General features: G+C 41.6%; 1 protein-coding gene across 2 annotated transcripts in view; it reads left to right on the plus strand.

The window, feature by feature from the left end:
• LRRIQ3 (leucine rich repeats and IQ motif containing 3) overlaps positions 1-23,849 on the plus strand; it is a 432,105-nt gene that overhangs the window by 255,539 nt on the left and 152,717 nt on the right. Inside the window, exon 5 of one of the 2 annotated variants that reach the window (XM_085602282.1) lies at positions 11,933-12,077. In XM_085602282.1, coding sequence (XP_085458408.1) covers positions 11,933-12,077 — 145 coding nt within the window. Of the gene's footprint in view, positions 1-11,929; positions 12,078-23,849 lie in introns of both variants that reach the window. The other variant, XM_085602281.1, reaches the window with a different exon arrangement.

The following is a 23,849-nucleotide window of genomic DNA, read 5'->3' on the forward strand; positions in this document are numbered from 1 at the left end:
CCTCGTTATCTCCTGCCAGCAATGGTCGCAAGGATGCCCTGATCTGAACCAAAAAAGGAATGTAACGTTTTTAAAAAAGCAGATTGTCTTATCAGAGTTTGTCTTTTCAGACCAAATTCCAGTCTGACATTGGCATGCCCAATATACCTTGGAACCCTAAAAACAGATTAAAATAACATTTATTTGTAGCTTATCAAGGAGTTTTGCGTCTTTACCTCGAAAAATCATTGAACCATACGCCAAAGAGGGAATCAGCCTTGATTTCATGACCTTAAGTAAATGCTCATAGTTTGGACATGCCAACGTATCTTTCAACTTTCTAAAAACGAAAGACAAGGCTGTAACTTTAGCTTTTTGGTTAATAAAATGCTGTTTAAAAGACAATTTATCATCAAATGTAATAGCCAGTATTTATAAAATTGCACTGTTTCAAAATGTAACCCATTAATCATCCATACTCTCTTGTCTAATTTTGTACCACCAATCGTCATTATTTTTGTCTTCTTGGTATTCATTTGTAGGCCATTAGCGGATATATAATTATTGAATGAATCAACTAGTCTTCTTAGACCTCTAGCAGTGTGGCTTAACAATGTGGTATCATCTGCATATTGTAAATATTTGATATCTTGTCCTAAGAGAGTAGGTGAGTGGGCATTTCCATTTTTAAGATATAACGGTAGGTCTGCCATAAAAAGATTAAAAAGACATGGTGCCAAAACGCAACCCTATTTAAGACCACTTTTAGTTTTGAATCGGCGAGTTGTAAATTTACGGTCTCCGACTTTAACCTGGACCCACGTATTGGTAAATAGCAACTTAATCATGTCAAGCAATTGATTTGGAATACTCCATTCAGACAGTTTAACCCATAGTAAATTACTGGGGACGGAATCAAAGCGGCATTAAGGGCGACCAAACAAATAAATAGTTCTTGCTTTCTATACTTTGCTCTTTCAGCCAATGAAGTCAGTAAGGTCAAGTTCGTGGTCGTTGACTCGCCCTTTCGAAACCCAGTTTGGAATGTTGGAATTAGATTTTCTTTTGATGCGCATTCTTCCCGATCATTCAACAAACAGTTTGAGAAGATTTTTGCCTCCACATCTGTAATTTGCTGGGATGTCTTGTGGGCCACTTTTATAAATCGGCTGTATTATACTTCCCTGCCATGACTCGGGGACCATTTTAGTTTTAATAACATCTTTAAACAAAGTTGTTAAGATCTCTGACCAAAAATCATTCTTAGCTTTAGAAATTGAATTCGGGATTCCTTTGGGGCCTGGTGCACCATTGATATAATCCTGCTTATTGACATTTTTACTTGTTCCAGTTGCCATATCTCATTGACTTGTGGCTTGGCTTGAATGCAGTACTGATCATTCCTGGGTGTTCCACCATCTTCGCTGCTCATCATGTTTGACTTTTGATTAACCGCATTATTATTAACCAATATATTTGGGGATGCCCCATAAAGGTTGGAAAATAAAGACCCCCGGCAGGATTCGGCTATATTAGCACTATTTGCTCTTTTGCTACGATTTTCAAGATTGTTTATTATGCCCCCAAATACTTTCAGATTTTTTGTTTTGCTGTAAAAATGCAGAGTTGTCCATATTCCTTTGTAGTATGTATGTTTGGCTTTTCATATTTCATTTTTATAGGACCTTCTAAGCCATATTTAGTTTGCAAAGTTCTGAAGTTCTTAGGGCTCCATTCATTTTTCTAAATGCGGGACTTATTGCTTTGTTAAGTTCTCTTTTTTGGTGAAGTAGTCTGATTGTATACCATCCTGATTTTTTAGGCCTCGTGATGGACTCTTTTGATATAGTTGGAGAAGGAAAACGATCCAAAAGTGAAGCACACAGACGGGACCAAATATCAACTATAGACTTCCCTTGACTTTTCTCAATTAGCGCCTTAGCAATTGCAAGTTCTAAAAATTCCCATATTTCCTTCTGTATTCTCAAGTTCCACACAAGCCTTTTCAAGCTAAAGGCCGTTGACCTGGTTACCATACATCTTGCTTCATGCATTCGGGTGACTGATAATACCAGGGAGATTGATTGTGGATTGTGGTCACTTTCTATCCTAGGAATCACTTGATAATCGCGGAAGGAGGATATCAGCTCCATTAAAATGATGGAGTAATCAATAATGGAAAGTTTTCCTGCTTTCTTTAATGTGGGTACACTCTTGTTGGAATTTTGAGAGTCTTCCTGTAGTATCATAAGATTATGTTTATTGAGCTGAGAGCGGCACATCTGTGTCAGCGCTCTACTTGGTTTGTTAGCGCAGTTTTTGATGAACAAGTGCATATTAAAATCTCCTGAGATAATTAGAATAGTGGCTGGATATTCATGGTACAAAATGTTGACTACTTCCCGTAGTGCAGTAAATTGTGATGTCTTGACAGTATTTTTTTTTACTTAAGTAGACATTTTTAAGTATTATTGGTTGTTTGAGGTCTAATTTAATGCACAAAAGCCACGCTAGTTAAAATTCGATTTCATAGTGTTTGGCATTCAAGGTCAATGACACGTGAATTGATAAGTCGCCACAAGCACGACCAAAGACAGATGTACGTAGGCAAAATATCCAATAAGGGGTTCCTTTTTCATATTCCATGTTTCCTGAAACATTAAAACATCAAAATCCCTTAAGAAAGTTACTGTCTCTTGGTCCTCTATTAGGGTTTTAGGGCCATTGGTGTTCCACGAGCAAATATTAAAACATTTTATTTCCTTAATCGAACTTTTTAAGCGTCATTCACTCGTTCCAGTCTTCCCTTTTGTAAGTATTTTCAGAAGCCAGCTCCAGTCATCACTAAGTGCTGTATTTTTCTTTAACTCCTCGCAAACTCGAGAACCTGAGTTGCAGCTTGTAACTTTGATCCTGGATGACAGATCTGGATTAAATAATGGCCCTATGGCTCCAGATCTTATGGTTGTAGAGGGATCTATTGAGGCAGGGCTATTAATTATTAACTTCGGGATCAGTAAAGTTGGATATTGATTTTCATTGCTTTTCTGTGTATCGATGCCCCATTTCTCATATTGTGAGTTATTTTCCAAAATTTTAAAAACTGTCTCATCACTGTGCCAAGTTGTGAAAGTCACCTCTTTATTGTGGTTATTGGGATCTTGTCTTGTGTGTATCATAGATATGGAAGTTATGGTAGGCATGATAGTTTAGGTAAAGTATCTTAAATATAGTAGCTAGCGATGTATGCAGAAATGCTAGGGTAGGTATGGTAAGGAAGTAGGTAATATAGGTAAGTTGGCTGTAGGTAGGTTTGGTTCGAATGGGCAGTAGATGTGATAGGTTAGCAATGTTAGTTTGATAGGTTAGCAATGTTAGTTTGATTGGTTATCGATGTTAGTTTGATTGGTTAGCTATGTTTTTTTGATTGGTTAGGCATGGTAGGCATGATAGGTTATTTATGATAGATTCAGTAGGTGACGTAAAGTAAGTTATGTTTGGTATGTTTAGTTCGGTAAGTGCAGAAGTTAGTTATCATATGTAGGTTTTTAATATATTCTATGGTGGGAAAATGATATGATAGGTTAAGTATGGGAGGTAGGTATAGTAGGTTATTCAATATGCAGGTAGGTTAGGTAGGTAACGTAAGGTAGGTTAAGCATTGTAGATGCAGTTACTATTTATGATAGTTTAGATATGGCAGGTTAGGTGTATTGTAGGAGGTTAGGTGTGGTGCAGTAGGTTAGGCATGTAGGACATATCATTTGTGGCTGATATACAGCACATTTCTTTTCTTATAAATGAGTGGTTTTTAGACATGTAGGGGGTTTCAATAGGGAATCTTCAAAAAAATAACTTCATAGTGGTCCATAAAGATAAAGGCTGATTGGATTGTCATGGTAAACAGAATGAGCCTGAGATCAGTCACGAAACTATAACGACCTATCTGTCTGTATGGGTAGGAAGCATACATTCATCACTTTTATACATTTATATCATGGAATATGTCTGGCTTCCATCACATTTGGGAAACACAGATCTTCAAAACTATTTTTGTTACTTTATAATAATCAGGAGACATGGCCTATTAATGCCTTTAGTTGTCTAGGCCACGCTATTTTTAACAAGGATGCAATAATATCCAAGCGTAGTAGACACATTGGGTTGTTACAAACAGTAATTGATGTAGAAAAATCGTTTTATATCACCCACAAATAAGAGCCCACTAGAAGCACATTTAGTGCTGCTGAACTAGTGTGAAGTAGTTTGAAATATCAGTTAAAACTGAATTACGTAGGATAAAAACTGTTTTTTAAAAACTGTCCTGATGACTTGTTGATATGTTTAAGAGATTATTAAGCTCTAATTTCAACAGATCAACATAAGGGTCATCTGTCACTGCAGCAGGATCCTAAATCGGCCATATGTGAATAGAAAAACTCTACTCCAAAGAATGACAAGGGTGGTAAATAAGTGGTAGAGTCAATGTTGAATGAACAGGGTAGCGCACTCCTTGGTATGATGAGATGGTCGATAAGGTAAATCAGTAGGTGGTGCACTTGGGTAAGTCCTCCTGAGTATGAGGATATCGTAGACTGTGATAGCACTCTTTAAGCCTTAAAGAATGTCTCCCATGTGCACTCGGGTATGATGATCAAAAGGTTTATGTAACTGTGAACAAAGCTTCAAATGTTTTTGGGTATCAATGTTTTTTATTAGTCACAAAGTTCATCATTAATCAATATGGTTCAATAGAACGCACGTAGAAATCCATTGAATTACTCTTCATTCAAGATTTTTTAATGCCCAATGCATTTCGGGCCTGAAAGCCCTTCATCAGGGGCTGCCATGCTGTAAATGAGGGGATAAGGTATCAGCACACTGTAACAAACTTATAATGTGTACACGAAATAATGTTAAGCACGTGTCTCATGTGAAAAGCTAAAAAATATTATCACGTGTTTTATGGTTAAATGGTGCAGGAAGTTGTGGTGATGGTTCGTGCCAAAATTCAAAGCCATGCACTGTAATCACGTGAGCACTCAAACGTAATGATGTTAGTGATGTCGTAAGTGTTCGTAATTGTTAGCGATAGGGTTGGTGAATGAAGAAGCATGCATTACGAATACAGGGATCGTAAGTGTTTATCAACGTGCACGCCGGTGTATAATACAGAAAACGCTTGTGGGGGAGCGTACTTACAAGACGCTTCGCAAAGAATCAATTCGCATTGGTGAATTCAAAGATAACCAGTATCTGTAAGAGATTGCATATCATGAACTATCGACCGGTGTCGTTACAAGTGTATCCCAAGAAAATTCTGGGGTTGAAAAGAACTTACTGAAGTTGTGCGTGATTCCCTCTGTCGGGTCTTCTCCGAATAGTGTGTGAAAACTATCGTTGTCGGTACTTGGAGATAAATCATCGAATGACACGGAAGTGAAATCAGTATACGCGCCTGGATCGTGATGAACTACAGAGAAGAAAGACTCGTAGTTCATGGGTATGGAGGTACTATAAAGGTGAAGTCAAGTGAAGAAGCTTAATACTGGAAGTAAAGATGAAGTGAATGAGTCTTAAAAATAATTTTTATGGGTATCATCTAAATAAAGTGCATAATTACAATCACGGGAACTCGAGTATGAGTTTTTTACCAAAGTTAATGACGTGATGCTTGACAGACTGGTAGGTAACTACCAACTGTGAAAAATGGACTGATAATGAAATGTGCAAATGGGCTGGAAAGTGTAAACCGCACGTTGTAACGAACCGTGTGTTGTACAGGCGATCTCCCTGTCGGTGTGTAAAAGTATAGCATGCTGCGGAAATATGCATCCGATGTTATTCAATAATTAGCAAAAGTGAGGTAGGGTAACTACAAATCAATGTAAGTAAGTGTAAATGGGGGTTTAGTGGTGATATCTCATTGCATACCATTTATAACACGAACCTTGATAACTTAGTGACAGAAGTTAATGCGTGCTTGTAAATTCAATGCAAAATGCAATACAGAATGCAATAGAACAACGGGGGTATACTTTACAAAAAACAGCTTAGATCACACCATTCATTGAGTCCTTTTGGGCTGATAGAGTCCATTTTATCTATCCAGTACACCTCTCTTTGCAACAGATTTTGAGTGTTGTTCTGACCTTTCAGGATGGGTACTTGTTCCAAAATTAAAAACCGCAGTTGACTGATGTTATGATTCAAGACGTGAAAGTGGTGGGCTATGGGAGATTTGACATTTTTTGTTCGAATGTTACTTTTGTGTTCGTTTAATCTAATTCGCATTTTCCGTTCAGTTTTACCAATATATACTAGTCCACAAGGGCATTTTAACATGTAGATGACGTTTTGACTGTTGCAGGTAGTCGTCACTTTCAATTTAATGTTGTTTCCTTTATGGGGATGTTGAATCGTATTGCCCTGTATGATTGAGTTGCAGTTGCCGCAATTCAGACATGGGAAGGTTCCTTTGTAGTGAAGTTCAGTGGGATTCTTAGTGGTGGTGAGTATTTGTTTGAGGTGTCTTGACCTTTGATATGCGAATATTGGAGGTGCGTCAAAAATGTGTTTGAAATCTGTTTCAGTTGCCAACATAGGCCAATATCTTAAAATCGTTTTTTTGATACTGTAACTCTGGGATGAGTATTTGGATATGAACACGCTTCTGTTGTCCGTTGATTTTTTCGGTTTGATGGTTAACAACGTGGATCGTATGATTTTATCTGCTTTTTTGCATGCGTTGCTTAAAGTTTGCTCCGGATATTTGCATCTTCTAAACTTCTCAATGCATACATCTCTACTTTCTGTGTACTGCTGCTCAGTGCTAGATATTCTTTTTAATCTCAATAACTGGGAATATGGTAGGTGTTCTTTGAGGGAGGGTTGATGAAAGCTATGAAAATGTAGTAGATTATTGCGGTCTGTGGCTTTAACATGAACTTATGTCATGAGGGTTCCTTTGTTGTTATTTATGGTAACATCCAGAAAGGAAATGCAATTATTGCTAATGGTTGATGTAAATTCGATGTGTTCATCAGCTTGGTTGAGGTCATCAATTAAGTTCTGGAGAACTGTAGAAGATCCTTGCCATAATATAAATATATCATCAATGTATCTTCTGTACAAAAGTAGATGTTGTTTCCATTCGTCTTTCTTTAAAATGTGATCCAGTTCAAATCTGTACATGAATTGGTTCGCATACGTTGGTGCGGCACAATTGCCCATAGATGTTCCGGAGCACTGCAAATAGTAGTTGTTTCCCCATTGAAAGTAACTGTGATATAATGTGAAATGGATGAGTTCCAGTAGAAAGATTTTAAGATCGGTAGGTTTGTCACTATTTAACAAGAAGGATTCAACTGCCTCCATGCCTTTGTTGTGTGGTATTGATGGGTACAATGCTTTGACATCTATGGTACATAGTATAGTTTCTGAGTTGATTTTACCTTGGGTGGTTTCCAGTATATTGAGAAAATCCGTGGTATCTCTGATGTATATACTCATGGATTGGACAAGTGGTTGTAAGTGTTTATCCAGGTATCTGCCGATGGGTTCATGTATGGAATTGATGGTCGAAACAATGGGTCTGAATGGAGGAATTGTAGCGTGTTTGTGGATCTTAGGGATCATGTAGATATAAGATGTTGCTGGATTGGTTTTGCTGAGGTATTTTTTATCTTCTGCCGTGATGGTACCTTCATCTGTGGCTTTGTTTAAGATAATTTGTAAATTTTTCATGAACTCATTGGTCGGATAAAACGGTAGCATCATGTATATGTTGGTGTCTTGAATGTGCTCTTGAACATTTCTCTCATAAAAATTAGAATCCATAATTACCATGGCCCCTCCTTTGTCTGCCTGGCGAATAGTAATTTCGCTTTTTGCTGCGATTTGTCTTAATGCTTGTTGTTCTTTCTGGGTAATGTTGGTGTTCTTGATTTTAATTAGACTGGAAATTTTTCTTAATTCTTTCAAAGTAATCGTTTCAAATGCATCCAATACTTTGTGGCTGATGGGAGCCATGAATGTGCTTTTGTTACGCAATCCTAGTAGGGTGCTTTCTTGTGATCTTTGAGTTGGTTCTAGAATGTTATTGGAGAAATGTTTCAATCTTAATGTTCGCATGAATTTAAAAAAACGTATTTCAGTGTAGAGAGGATTAGAATGGTATGTGGGTACGAATGTTGATCCCTTTTGTAAAGTGTTCATTTGAAATTCCGCCAGTTTGTGTTTGGAGATGTTAATTACGAGACTTTCTGGCTGCGTGTTCCTTTCGCCACAGGTTTTGTTGGTAATGTTTTTCCTCCTGCTTCGTCTTGTGGCCTTCGGCCTACGTCTAAAAAAGACTGTCCACTGTTGGTGTGAGATGTTGATGGACCCTCTGTTTCAGGATCTTGTGGGTCACGTGTAAATTGAGTGGTAGACTCACTTACATGTCTAGAAACTGAAGATTGTTATTGGTAGATGTGAGGGATCCCCAACCACTGCATGACATGTAGTTTAGTTGAAAGTCTAATTCATGATTTGAGTTAATTTTTGTAGCCGAAGATTTTTAATAAGTATAATGATTTCCACATATGTTTAAGAGTGGAAAGTAGTCACCTGATTTGCTCTCCCTATTTTAGGGAAGTATCTCTCAGAAATGTACCATGATGTAAGTTGAATAAGTAAACATTGCTACCTATTTAGACCATGGGAGGTGGTATACAAGCCCTACTTTGTGGTCGTATCCACTTCTTGCAATCTAAGAATAACTGGATGCTATATTTTGAAATCTCTGGTATGTTGCAGATCTTTCTTTACCAAAAATGCTGCCATCTGCTTATTCAGGGCAATATGTACTTAAAATGTGGTCGAAGAGAGTAGTCACAATTCATTTACCAACTTTTTGTGAACACTAAATTATTTTGACAACCGATCTATAATAGATGATTCGGAAGAGAGGTCACAGAACAACTTGCCTTATAAATGTGCATTAGGGAGGTCACAAATTGTGAATACATCTGATAGTCCGCAGTGACATTCTTGGTGGCATGCAAAGCCTAGCAGACTATAATATCTGTCTTTGGACTTCAGAACTGAAAACAATTTTTTTAAGCAGTCTAATTTCCTGAATTAACTTGCTTTAAAAAAGAAGGTTTGAAATACTTCATTGAGAGTTGGCAGTGATCCCCAAGGATTTTATTGACTAAAATATTGAACAAAAACTTTTTGGTAATCAGATTATATCCCGTAGCCATGGCAAACAGAGATATAAACACTAGTGGTATGACCAAAAATAATGTGACCGGTGCCGTGGTGCCATGGCAAACAACTCTATTTACAGGCAATACTTACCCTGTTTGTGATCAACTCTGTCCTACCTCTTCAAGGTTTCTGTGTCAAATTCATTGACACTGGCTTGCAACCACATCCTACTTTGAGCTAGCATCTGTTGCCCCTTTGGAGAACTCAGTACTGTGCTGTTTTCATAAGCAAATGTCTTGGTACTCAAGAAAAATACGTAAAAATTATAGAAGGTCTTTTTGCGACTAATTAAATAAATGTGTGATCAACAAAATGATGAAGTTGTAAATACTAAGAAATAAAATGTAACCAACACATTTAGAGTTACATTTCAATTAATGATTTGATTACTTGTTTCATAAAAATTTTAAGTATTATAATTCTAAGTTTCGATAAGGTATAACTATTTGCCTTCTTATTACTTACCTCGAAATGTTGTGTGATACAAAACTGTATGCACAAACATCCACTTTTCTGAGTGTGCCCTGCGTATTTATGCATGAAATAACCACAGGTATATAAAGATAATGTATAAGGATCCTGTTGGCTAAACCCCGATTGAATTCCTTTTTCTCTGATTAACATTTTTTATATTTCAGTTAGGGTTTATGAGCTGCATAAACACCCGGAACACTCTGTGTTCTGTTCAGAAGATAGCCTGACAGTTTTCTTCATCTGTAATGAAAAATAATGTCCCTGCCTGGTTGCAGGTTGAATACAGGTTTCAGATGTATCATTATCTTCCCAAGTGAGAGGAAGTTCCATTGTCCTGTCAAAGCAAACTACTGATTTGAGTGAGAGCCTGTCCAATTGGCTTAAAAGCAGATAGTAACTACAGTTGCTTTAGTCCCATTTCTAGTGGCGGTTTGGCATGTGAGTTAACCTTGTTAAACCTTTTAAATTCTAATACAACTTTTAAATCGTATTGAAAATTGAGTATAATGCCAAATTAAGGTGTTTAATAAAATATTCATCAAGGAAGCTATAGGCCAATGTTCTGAAAACCCAGTTTGGAGTATATACCCAAATGTACATAGAGGTGAACACAGGACATCCACCACTTTTTGGCTGATATTCTGCATCTGCCAACGGCTATATAACCCCAATAGTTTTCAGCCAGGCATGCCTCGTGTCTAGCTTCTTGTACTGTCAGCCCTGGTTCTCCTCCCTTTAAACAACTGAGAAGGACAGGCTATAAGTGACATCAGAGCACCCGTGAGTGAGATACCTTGGACCAGATGTATGACCCTAACATTTTGCGGCTTGCAAATTGCGTCGCTTTGCGGCCTCGTGATTTGCAAAATGCAAAGTACAACAGTGTCACAGACACTGTTAGCGATTCCCAATGGGGTTGCAAATTGCGTGCCTCATCAATATTCATGAGGTAAGTGTAATTTGTGACCCTATTCGGAATGGCTAGCACTCCCAGGGATGGTGGCCTGCTGGGGTCAGCAGACTACCATGTCTGGGACTGCTTTTTAAATAAAGCAGTTTTAAAAAACAATGCAACCCTTTTTCCTTAAAGGAAGGGGACTCCTTTCCCCTTGTGAGTGGTTTGCCACCTACTTGAAGTAGGTGGTAAATTGCGAGTGTTTTGCAGCCACAAATGCAGTCATAAAACAATAGTACGTGGCCGTGAGTCTCGCTACTAGGAAGGGACGCACCTTCCTGATAGCAAGAGTCGCAAACGCTATTTTGCGAGTCATACATCTGGGCTCTTATTTTGAATGATTGATCTGTTCCTTTCATAGGGCAGCGCCTCACATAGTACCACTTAGGACCTCACAATGAGTGGACCTTAAAAATTCCCTTTATTTCCCTCTCAGATTTTCCTTTATTTGGATTCCCAGTGACTTACAAAGGATTTAGGTAACAGAAATAATGGGTTTTGTGAGAATAATGTGCATAAATCAGACTTACTGTGTCAACATCCACATGCTCTTCCCTAGTATTCCACCCAGAGACGTAACTACTTGCAGCAAGTGCAGTCTCAGACTTGATTACCACTGAGCAGTAGTGTTCCCGGTAAACTAATAATGCCAATGAGGCCGGAAGTGCTGTTGCCAGCCCCATTGCAATCATTGGTCCTCTGGTTATGAGGGCCTTAGTGTTTGAAGCCTTAACAGCTTTTCTAGAAAGACAGAAGAGCATCTTTACACACTACAAGTCCCAAGATAAAATGCAGATAGTTTAGGAAATGTGGAAAAAGAACTGGGTTTTCAGGTATTTTTAAATATTATGAAACTTTGAACTGTAACAATATATAACAAGGGGTCAGAATTTCCAACTCTAGTGAAGTGACTCAGTGGGTAATCAATGCATGACCTGCAAATAGCTGCATGCGACCCACCAATACGAATCCTTGGAGGCTTGCAAGTAATCTTTGCTCTGCTGAAGCATGGATAGTATTAAACACCAAATATTAAGTTCAAAGATAAAATATGATATTCTCATGTCAGTAATAGCATGGCCTGGTCACGCTCTAAATGGCACTGATTGGGGCTGTATATTGGGATTGCTATAAAGTGGAAACGCCAACTGTATTTAAAAGATTGGGTTTCTTGTTTTTGTTTGCCTTTTAAATCAGCTTTGCAATTCATGTGATCAATCAGTTTCAAAATTTGTAAGAATGAATACGATTTATTTCATTTCACAGCAGAGGTCACAAAAAGCAAAACAATAGATACTGCGTGTTCGATGGTGTAACGTCAATGATCGAGAAACGTGCTGACGTAAGGACCGCCATCAACAGATGTGCGCACAACAGTGCTCAACGGGAAGAGAAAAATCAGGAAGAAAATGAGGTACTTGGAAAAGTAGTAGTTGTAAATATGAAATACATTTAAATACTGTGCCTTAGACATTTTAGACTCCCTGTGGCAAGCTGAAAAGATACTGCACTTAATCATACTGTAGAAAAAAGGATGTGATCGCTACAATGTTACATCTCCAAGCTTCGGAAACACCCAAACTTTATTCATTTAATTAAAGAGTCGTAAACATCCCATCATTTTAAGCCCTTCTTCTGAAGCTTGAAGGACAGATGCGACAGTCTTTGTCTGGATTGATGGCGCAAGGGAAGTTAACCCAGTCCTCTCTGTCTGAGCTCACCATTGCCCTGGAAAAGCAGTACAGAGTGGAGAGCCTTGGTTCAAACCCTGTGTTCTTCTTTAGAGGCATTTGAAAGGGCAGCAGTTGTGTTAGCCGCCCTAAGAAATAGTTACATTGCTCAAAGTGATAGAAACATTGTTAACGCTTTTATTGCTGTTCTCTTGTGTGAAATATGGGTGGAAATGGTTTCACAGCGTAACCCCTCTGACAAATGCAATTGGTAGGTTTTTATATTGTGAACTCAGTGGCAAACAGTTGGAATCAGCTCTACATTGCTTAACAATAAGGCCACAATTTCGAGTTACTAGCAAACTTGCGAACTTCCGCATGACTAGAACAACCACTTTCGACCATTATCTCTGCACATGTTTATTCCTGTTACGTGCTAATATCCACAGAGAGCGGAATACTCATACATACCCAGATTTACTAGATATAAAACCATACTCAATGACCAATTCCACGGAGTTTAATTCTCCCATTTACCACCTGCTTTTAGCAGGAGGTAAATGGGAGCGGACACTTTTGTGTAGGACAAGGATGGAGTGAGTGGAGTTGGGAGATTAGTGGAAGGATGGGGAAGATTAGTTCTAGCGGGGATGGAGCACTGAATGCTCCATCTTGCCATAGAAAAAAGACAGGGTGAGCAGGAGACGAGGTTTGGATGCTGTTCAGCCAAAGCCTTATGCGATTTTACTGGCAGGATTTACTGGCTGGTAGACTCAGATCCTGTGTACCTGTACCCAGAAAAATCCGGTGTGGAAACACTAAACCATTTGTGATCAGGCCCTATTAGACATCTTGTGCTTGGTCCTGTGGCTGCACTTTGTGGGCTGATTTTTTTTTTTTTTAAAAAAGACTTAATGACATGTTAATGTTTATTTTTAAATTACTTTATTGTAAATATTTATGACAATTCGTTTTTAAACATTTCTTGAGTGAATTTATAAAATATACATTTGATTATAGTTATTGGTGGCTTTTTAGCAAAGACGAGAGTTCTGATTTATATACGTTGATGTGCTGACCCCTTGATAAAGCCAGTAGGCCTGCTTTTTCTATTTTGGTGTTCTGACCCTTTGACAAAATCAGTAGGTCTGCCTAACTCAAAATGACACCATTTATTGTGTTACATCACATAGTCAGCTGTGGGCGCCTGTCAGGTCCTGTGTCTAACACCATGTGACACACGGAGATGGACATCTTGCTTTAAATTTTAAAAAATCATAGAAGTTCATTGAAAAAAGCAAAGGGTAAAGGAACATTAAAGTTATGTGAAATATCAGTTAAAATGTAAAGTTTTAAACAAACAAAATCAGTGAAACTAACCATTTATACTTATCTTAAGTAACAAAAACTTGTGCCGTAAAGTAATTATAACTAGTGCCCTCACCATTCACTGCAAATTACTTCACATATTACATCACTCGCGACATGTTATATGAGATTATTATTAACATCACTGCAACATCTGAAATAACATCATTGATTACAACAGTGCGCATGGTGAGGGAGTGAGTTAATAAGTTATACTTACTTAAGATAGTTTTCTTTTCATTTCATATGGTATGCTTTAACTGACATTTTCATCTAACTATAACTTCCCTTTAACCTTTTGGTTTTTATAGTTTGTCGGTTGCCAGTAGGTTTAGTTAGTAGCCAGTTTATATAGGAACAGTGTTTTTTGTCTTGCTAATAGCTTTGGCCCCCTTTTGGCGAACATTTTGGAACTAGTGTGCCAGTCACTTCAGCTGCTGTCTGGAAAGTGTCAGAGTGATTCGTCAAGTGGGGGTCCAAAACCGTTTTCGTCATGCAATTGCCAAAAGGAATTTCAGACACGTCTACAGCCTGAACCTCTGAACGGCAAAAACCTGGATCTTGGTCCAGGAAGAGAGTCCATTTTGTAATTTAGTATAAATCTGTTCAGTAGTTTTTGAGTTATTAAAGAAAAAGGATTTACACATATCTAGAGATGCGTATTCACATGCCAACAGCAATGCTGTGATTCGCTGTCTGCAATCTGAGAAAAATGTTGTGGCTGTCATTTAGTGAATCGGGACAGGGTTCCCGGGGGGGGGGGGGGGGGTGGAGGGGGAAAAGTAGAAATAGAATATAACGGGTCAGGATATAGATATACAGACCCCATGGACTGATATGGGGTCTGTGAGGGACACCATTTGGGGAAGAAATGCTCAGTACTGCTCTCATGTGAACCCGCAGTAGATCCAGACCCCAATTAAGAAAACACATGCACACACTCACACACCCACACACACATCCATACACCCAATAGCACACCCATTCAATCACTCACCTTGCCTGTCACACACTCATCCAGTCATTGATACACCCAGTCAGAGACCCAGAAACCACTACCACACCCATTTACACACTCATACAGCCACTCACACACCCAATTACAAATGCAGAGGACCACTCATACATCCACTCACAGGCTCACACAGGCACTCACACACACACTAGACACTCACACACCCATGTACGCACTCAATCAGCTAGTGACACACCCACTCACAGACCCACACAGCCACTTGCACACCCAGAGACCCACAGGTTGGCTGCCTTTGGGGTGGTCGGCCACAGGTCTTGGCTGGTTGCATGCGAGGGGTTGGCCATAGGGACCTGTGGTCCTCCCCCCACTGCACATGGCTAAAGGCCATGAGTAGCATGGGTTGGGCTGCATGAAAGGGGTTGTCTCCAGAGCCTAGCCTAGTACAGGAGCCAATCTTCTGCCATGCATAGCCAATGGCAGTGTGCAGCAGCAGTTGGATTAACGTATGATAATTAAATATTTCATTATGTTAAAAAAAAGCTAGAAAGTAACTGAAAAAACAAAGGTTAAGGGGACATTATAGTTAGGAAATAGAATTTAAAAAACCTAAGATGACTGAGTTTGAGTTGTGTCTGTTTTGTTGAAGCCCCACACTCCACCACACATAGATTTAGACTCATCCCTGAGTGATAGGTGCAATCATCCCAAGAAGTCCACAATCTATCCCGCTCGTCCTGGAGGTGCAAGCACTAAGCCGATGAACATTTGTAGATGATCGATAGTATGATGGACCCCATGTGTACTTTGGTGACTCTCAACTGCGCCAATACTTTCTGCTGTGCAGATCCGTTAGATATTCATGTAATATGGGCAATGGTTATTAGACTGCACCCCTGGAGTAATGTGGTTTCCATTTCTCTTGCAAGGACACTCAGTTGGAGAAGGGTCATTGGGATCCATTGGCAACATCCCCTCCCAGGCCCCTGTTGGGGTTCAGAGATGGCTTCTTCTGAAACCGATACTTCTTGTTCATTGAAGTATGGGGAGGGGAGAAGAAGGTGTGTTTGAATGGTTTTTCATTGTTAAGTTTATGTGCAATCCTGTCACACACACCCTACAAAGTCCATATGCAGGAGCCCCTGGGTTTGCCCACTGTTTATACTAATGGCAGCCACTGACCCTGATGGCCATATAGGGCATTTCTGTGTTCTTACATGGACTGTATCTAGGAGTTCTTGATAAGTTTAAGTTGTGCTGAAACAGGCCAAAAGACATGGGACAGACATTCTTCTTCTACAGGAAACACACCTTTTGGAATTCATAGTCCCTGCTTGGCTCAATATGGGTATACACAAACATTTCATTGGGAATTCACAAGAAGTTCATGGGGTACGGGCATTCTAATTCATCGTAGGTTCCCCTTTAAGTCCAAGTGTGAGTTGAAGCTTATGGCAGATCAGATACACAATAGTGATTGGTACATTGTATGGGGAACCAATCAAACTGGGTACCATATATTCCCCTCCACAGGGACGGAATTTTGTGGACTATGTTATCGGCCTGCTAGGCGAGGAGAAGTGGAGACTGGGGTCCAGGTTGCTTTCCCTGGTGTCCGCGCTTGGTTGGTTTGATGCCTGGAGGGCATATCATCTGACTGAAGCGGGATATACATACTTGTTGGACTTGGCACTTTTTGGACTGAACATGTTGCCTTCCTCTTGTATTGTTTTTGACCTGTATGTGTTGGTTTTAGGACTCTGGGCACTTTACTACTTTACTACTACTGATCAGTGCTAAAGTGCATATGCTCTCTGTATAAGGTATTATGGTAATTTGTTGTCCATAATTGGTATGTTTGCCTAATCAGTAAAGTCCCTAGTAAAGTGCACTATGTGTGCCAGGGTTGGTAATGCAAATGCTACTAGTGGGCCTGCAGCACTTATTGTGCCACCCACACAAGTAGCCATAAAGAGAGAACTGAGGCCTGCCACTGCAGTGCCTGCGCACAGTTTGCTAACTGCCATGTTGTCCTGACAAGTACACCCACTTGCCAGGCCTTACCCTTCCCTTTCCATGCACATCATACTGTGGTAGGCCAAAGGTACCCCCCTGGGCAGGGTGCAGTGTCTGTGAAAGGTAGGACATGAGGTGTGTACCATGTCCTAACAGTGAAATACTCTCCATTTCGTTATTCACTGTTGCAAGGCCATCTTGCCCATAGGACAAAATAGGGAAGACTGTTTAATATGTTGTCAGCCTATCTTCCGAAAGGCTTAAGATGGAGAGGTGAAGTTTAGTGTGCCTGAACTCACAATTTAATAACACATCTTTTTATGAAGGTGGTTTTTGAATTGTGTGTTTAGAAACCACGCTTTTAGAAGTGGCTGTGTTTTTTTTGTTCTAACAATTCTGTGTGTCTCTGCCTGGTTGTGGATTGACTGTCTAGATTTGAAAGTGATAGGATCTTGGAAATGTCATGACCCAGGGGAGGAGTAGGTGAGACAGCAACAGGCTGACCTGCATCTGGAGTGTAGGGGGAGGAGTAGCCCATGGAGGTGAAGAGACCTGGGCTGCTGCCATAAAAAATGGCTCCCCATCCTGCTGAGTGATTGAGGAATCCGACCCCCACTATCAAAGGAAGAAGGTGTCACTGGCAGGGAGACACCCAGAACTGGTTTCGACAGGGATCAGTGCCCCCTGAACACAAAGACTTCAAAGACATTTAGGGGTATAACTATGAGAGCTGAAACCCCTGAACGTTGGACTGATCAAGACTGAAAACAATTGAAACTACTTTGTAGTCAAGAGGGACCTCTACCAAGGAAGAACAGCTGAAGAGACTGAAGAAAAGGACTGACCCTTGCTGTGTGTTCTGGGGCTGGCCTGCAGTTTGCTGATTTAACCAAGGAGAGGCTAAGGGACTTTGCAGTGTGCTGTGTCCCCCTGCTTGAAAGGACTTTGCTGTGTGCTGTGTCCTGAAGTAACTTGTCCCCAAGGGCCCGAGGAGAGCTGGCTCCCTGTTGTGGAAACTCAGGAACATAAACGTATCCAAGTGTGTCTCAGCGGCGCTGTGTGCATGTGCTTTTTGCAGCCTGAGACCTTCGTAAGCATTGCCCCAGGACTGTGTAGCCCGAAACCCAATCGAGTCTCAGCGACGCTTTGTGGGTGTGCAGTCTGAGACTGTTGTGGGGTCCGTGGTGCTGGATGGAAAGTGCCCCATGACTGCAGTGCCACCGCAGCGTGAATCATCGTCCACGCTGCTGTGTAGCCGTTTGTGGCCCGAGCCGTTATCGTAACTGAGGCTGCGGATCAAGATCGCCACCGCCGGCCCGAGTCGCAACATGCTGAAGGATTTCGTAAAGCTAAGGAAGTTGTGTGGTAATCGTGATCGCTGTTCGCAAGAGGAATCTGCCCAAGATTGTCAGCAACGGAGAAAGGCAGCGCCGTAACCAGTCAGGCTACAGCATCGCCTTGCATCGGAGCTGCGTCATCATCGGAAGCACCCAGCAGGTCGTCTGACAAGCGGGGAGGGAGAGAGAGAGAGCGAGGCAACGCATCCCCCAGGTAAGGCTTGGACTTCGGTTGGAAGCCGCAAGCGTGTGTGTCCTGGGAGGTGCAGGAGGAGTACAGGAGTGCTCCCGTCTCTCTCTCGCTGAATCGCGTTAGACACGCTAAGTCTTTGAGCGGCCCGGACCTGCCCGGCAGTACCGGGGCTGCCCTCGGAAGTTCAGGACTGTTGTCTGTGATTGGGGCCCAGTGGTGCCCACGCTAATCGCATCGATTGGCCTGGTATTATTTGTGCATTACCACCTACCTTATTACATGCATTAAGGAGTGTTTTATTCCTGCATTGCAAATTGCCTGATTATGTGCATTGAGGATTGAATTATTCTCACATTACGAACTGCCTTATTACTTGCATTAAGGACTGCGTGATACTTGCATCACAAACAGCCTGATTACGTGCATTGAGGATTGCATTATTCCTGCATTACGAACTGCCTGATAACTTGCATTGAGGATTGCATTATTTTTGCATTACGGACTGCATTAGTCTGACGATCCAAACTTCAATATGAACTGCATAACATTGCATTAGGACTGCATTTTGAATATCATGAACTGCTCATTAATACCACAAGAACCTACAAGTGTTTGTTGGCCTAATAACCGGCAAAGTGAAATATTACGAATACGAATATGATGGATTTTTATCGTTTGGTCCGATACCGCTATTTTTTATACATCAGTGTGGTGTCCATTTGTGGTGTTATCACTGTGTCACTGGGAGTGCGGTTGCAAATACTTTACACATTGCCTTGAAGATAAGCCTGGCTGCTCGTGCCAAGCTACCAGGGGGTGAGCGGGGGTTTTCAAAGAGGGTGTCCCTCCTTTCCCTGACTAGAAGCAAGGGTCCCTATTTGGACTAAGGGGACTGCCTCAGCCAACTAGAGACTCCCAGTTCTAACAATACTATTCAATGGTTCATGGTTCCTTTTATAGATTGGAATATCTGTTAGTTCCTACCGGCTACATCCACAGAGTATCAGGCCTAGACATACTACAGAGAGGCTCGTCTTTCCCAGTGGCCCAGAGGATTCAAGTCAGCCCGGAGTGCCCTTCATTCCGCTGATGTATGTCGCTTTGGTAGCTGCAGAACCCGTTGTATAAAGCGATCCTTTTTCGGTCCATTCTGGAATACTTTTCAATTAATTTAGACGCAGTGTCCTCCAAGATAGTAGTGTAGGAGGCCCTTAAAACCACACTTTGTGGGGTTGACATTAGTTTTTGTGTGGGTGAACTTAAGCGTAGAACGCCTGAGTTGGAAGATCTCGAGGCACGTATGCTTACTCTGCAAGAGAACAGTTGTGGGAGAGGAGGCGAGGCGAGGCGATGCAGTGTGAACTATGCCTGACTCAACAGCTGTATCAGCAGCTTCTCCTTGGTGAAGCTAAACAAGCATGGTAGGCAGCGCAGAGCCGCATATATCAGTGAGGAATTAAATACAGTTGAAGGCTACACAGTCTGTGTCAGGCCGCCAATGCGATCTCTCGGATACCGGTGGTGCCGGACACTGGGGGTGGGTTGCACAGAGCATTGCGGTGGACTATGGGAATCTATACGCTCAGAGAGTTTCAGTAGATATTGGCCAAATATTTGAATTTGTTCAAGCTCTGACTCCGCAGTCGGATGACACCTGCTTGCAGCTGGATACCATTGAGGAATTGTCTACGGCCCTGACAGAGCTACCGACTGGACAGGCCTCGGGCCTAATGGCTTTTCTAGCAAGTTTTTTATGCCTATTTGCCGCAACTTGGGAATCACCTATTAGAGGTGATTCATACGGCACTAGAGGGATCACAGCTCCCACCAGAATGGTGGCACGCAGAAATAGTCGTCTTTCGTAAGCCTGGGCGCCCACCTGAGGACTATCATCTTATTGCCCAATTTCTCTACTCAATATCGAGGTGAAACTTAATGAGATGTATGGCAGATTGGATTAACCTTGACAAGGCAGGCTTTATGCCACATAGGGCCACACACCTCAATATTCCACGAGTTTATAACGCACTCACTATGGTGGACCATTTGGAGAGACCAGCTGCTGTGCTGCTCGCTGATATAGATAAAGCCTTTGATTCGGTTAGCTGGGAGTACCTGTCTGCTCTTCTTCAGAACATCAATTTAGGCCAGCGGTTTCTTTCCTAGGTGAACAACCATTACAACGCAACTTTTACAACGCACTGCCATTACAACGAAACTGTTACAACGCAAATGCTGTGACAACGCATGCCATTACAACGCAAGTCTTTACATCGACTTGCACTAGATGGCGTGCTAACATTAAAAATAGTGTAGTTTACTATCCAAACACCTTCCCTACTGCAACGTGGACTGGAGTTAGAATAGTAAATTACCCTTTTTTAATGTTAGCACGCCATCTACTGCAAGTCGATGTAAAGACTTGCGTTGTAAAGACTTGCGTTGTCACAGCATTTGCGTTGTAAAAAATTCGTTGTAACAGCATGCGTTGTAAAAGCATGCGTTGTAACATCATACATCCCTTTCCTACATCCATCTTCTCTACTCTGATTTAACAGCCTCTGTTTGGGTCGCCGCTGCAGTTTATGATCCTTTTAGGATCCACAGGGGTACCAGGCAGGGGTGCCCATTGTCCCCCTTGCTGTTTGCTCTAGCCATGGAGCCGCTGGCTGCCTGGATTACTGTTGATGCCCAAGAATGGGGCTTTGAGAGGTCAGCGGAACTGTCTGACAGAATAGGTTTAAATGCAGACAATGTTCTCCTCTTCATTACGGACCTAAGGACTTTTGGCCCTCACCTATTACAGATCAAGCAGGTCTTTGGCGAGACCTCCGGGTTATGTATTCCCCTGGACGACCTGCACCATTGTGCATCTTCCAGGAGAACCCCCAACTTCTCCACCCAGCCTGCCCTGGCAGGAAATAGGGATAGGACTCAATCAGATGCCATGGCTTTATGGAGTTATGAAAACAAGTGACACCTCCCTCCCAGTTCTAACAACCCCCATAACATGAGCGATGGTGACGGGGCAGCAGGGTATGTGGTATATTTCCCTGACTATGGCTGCTATTCTGGCGTGTGTTAAAAATTGCCCAGGTGATCAGGGAAGCCAGCACAAAGGAACAAGATGGCTAAGGCTCAGAAAGGACAGACACTCATGAGGGGTTTAGTATTCAGAATAACTACACACAGGACGAATGTGCAAGACAAATATATAAAACAACATTAACAATAAAGGGAATGTGGGGTAAAGTACTCGGGAGCTCCACATAGTAAGACTGAAGCTCAGTAAGTTCCTCATCCACAATTGCTGTTACAGATACTGACTGCAAATACCCACATATAGGATTTGCATGCAAAGGCAGGGTCTGTGGAGCTGATACCTATGGTGCAGTTATAAATGCAACTCAAAGACAATGCTCACAGTGAACAAGAAACACCACCTAGGATGTCAGCTGTGCCCACAGATCCTGGCAATCAAACAGGAACATGCAAGGCAGTAACAGCAAGGGGGTAGAACTAAACACAAGCACAAAAGACACGGAGCTAGCAAGGAGGATTGCTTAACAGGAAAGCAAGGAAATCACAGGGCACACTTGTCAGAAAGCAAGTAACAAACATAAAAGGTAATAAAAGCAAGACAGAAGGAATAGAAAGACCGCAAACGAGGAACTGTAACCAAGCAAATGGGAAGAAAGGCAGGGACTGGAAAAGGATATACAGAAGGGAAGGCTACAAGGGTATACTAGAATAGTGCTGGATCAGGAGTTAAGAAAACAAAGTAGCACTGAAGGCTGTGCTAGAACAAGAACAAGAATTGAGCAAAAGGTCAAGAGCCAAGGTAGCACTGCAGGCAGTGCTAGTTCAGGATCAAGGGAAACTGCTGCTGCTCAGGAACAAGGAATGCTAAGGCTCAGGAGTCAAGGTAGCACTGGAAACTAGGCTATCAAAAGCTCAGCAAACACTGGAAACAAGGGTCGGTCTCACTGGTACCCAGCTACAATGACCAACACTGGACTGAAGGGAGCTGGGGTTTAAAAGAGCTCACAGTACTCATATGCATCAGGTGTGAGCAGGCTAGCAGCAGCCAGCCACAGGTGAACTGGATTCCTCCACCCATCCTTGGCCTGCAGGGGTGGAGACAGAGCAGTGAGCAGGGAATTCTAGGTAGTGGAGTTTCAGGCATGAGCAGGCTGGCTTCAAGCATGAGCAGGCTGGCTTCCACAAAAGCCGCCATGGATTCGGAATGGATGGCCATTTCCAGGTAGAGTCCAAATGGCTGGAAGTCAGTATGTGCATGAAGGGGAGGGTCCAGCAGCTTATTATAACAGTGGAAAGTCCCACAAGTAGGACCCTTGGTGCAGGGCACGAGAGTGCAGGGAGCGAATCGTGACAATAACTAAAGCTGGGCAATTTATCGAAACAATTAAGTCACTTTCTGGTAAATAAAAGCAGAAGTTTCAAAAAGTACAAACATTTATCAAAGGTTACGAGTTATTGTGAGTCATGTAGCTATCTTAGTTTCAAAAGCTAGCAAAACATCAGGTGTGACGTTGCAGTTAGCTCCCACATTTACTCTTAGCCCATTTTGTTCTTCTAGATGGCAGATGAATCCTGTTTATCTCTCATGGCCTCAATTTACAGTAAGATGTTAGCACAGAGGACAGGGACTCAGGGACTTGTTTATCAGTAAGGCAGTTACCTGGGGTTATTGGCCTTCACAGAAGAGATTCATATAAGGTTGCATTAGGGCAGATGCTTTGGGCAGTTTGAACAATATAGCATAACCTGTCTATGGGTGGGTGGGGGTCGTAGAGAATGTTGGATTTCAGGTGTGAATAGAATGGGCCTAGCGCAATATATGGTAAAAACAAACCCTGCTCATGTCCCTCTTCTTGTTCATCCTTGAACAAAACTCTTACAGAATACTTTGTAGGCCCTTCTCCCAGTTGAGGCATCCAAGGGGTGTCATTCACATAGGAGCATTGCCTTCTTGCTGCTTCCTACACTGTATATACTCTTCTTTAGGTATGTCAACAAGGAATGTGTAGAGTGTAGGTGATGGTGTATTTGTATTAATATCTTCCCTTAGTTGGTATTTACTGTTGGTGGGTTGGAGGCTGCTAACCTGGGATTGGGTAATAGTAGTGGACTGCAGTGAGTGTGGTCCAGGTGTTGTGAGCTCTACAACTTCTAGGAGCTCTAAATCATCTCCATTCCTTGTTGTACCCTTCTTCTTGTACACAGGCTTTCTGAAGCTTAAAGTTTCTGCATAGTACATACTTACTAAATTACTACCAGTAGTTTTAGCACAATGACAAATCTTCTGTATGGCGCAACAGAGGATCAACAACACACAGAAAACCGGCAACATAATTTTCAGAATGGCAGACACGAAGGCATCCAGCTAAAGTTCAACCAATCAGTGGCTGTGTCTGCTATGGTACCTCCTCAAAAGAAACAATTGATGGACAGAATGCTGCACAATGTCAAACATTCACCGTAGTACAGAGATCTGGGCCTAAATCCATTATTTTTTTATCCCATGCTATTCCATTTCAGAACCAGCCATGTGCAAATCAGTCTGTACCCTGTTCCTGGAACAGTCCTGCCCAAACTGCAAAGCCAG

The sequence above is a fragment of the Triturus cristatus genome, chromosome 4_2 (genome assembly GCF_964204655.1).
Source record: "Triturus cristatus chromosome 4_2, aTriCri1.1, whole genome shotgun sequence".
NCBI lineage: Eukaryota > Metazoa > Chordata > Amphibia > Caudata > Salamandridae > Triturus > Triturus cristatus.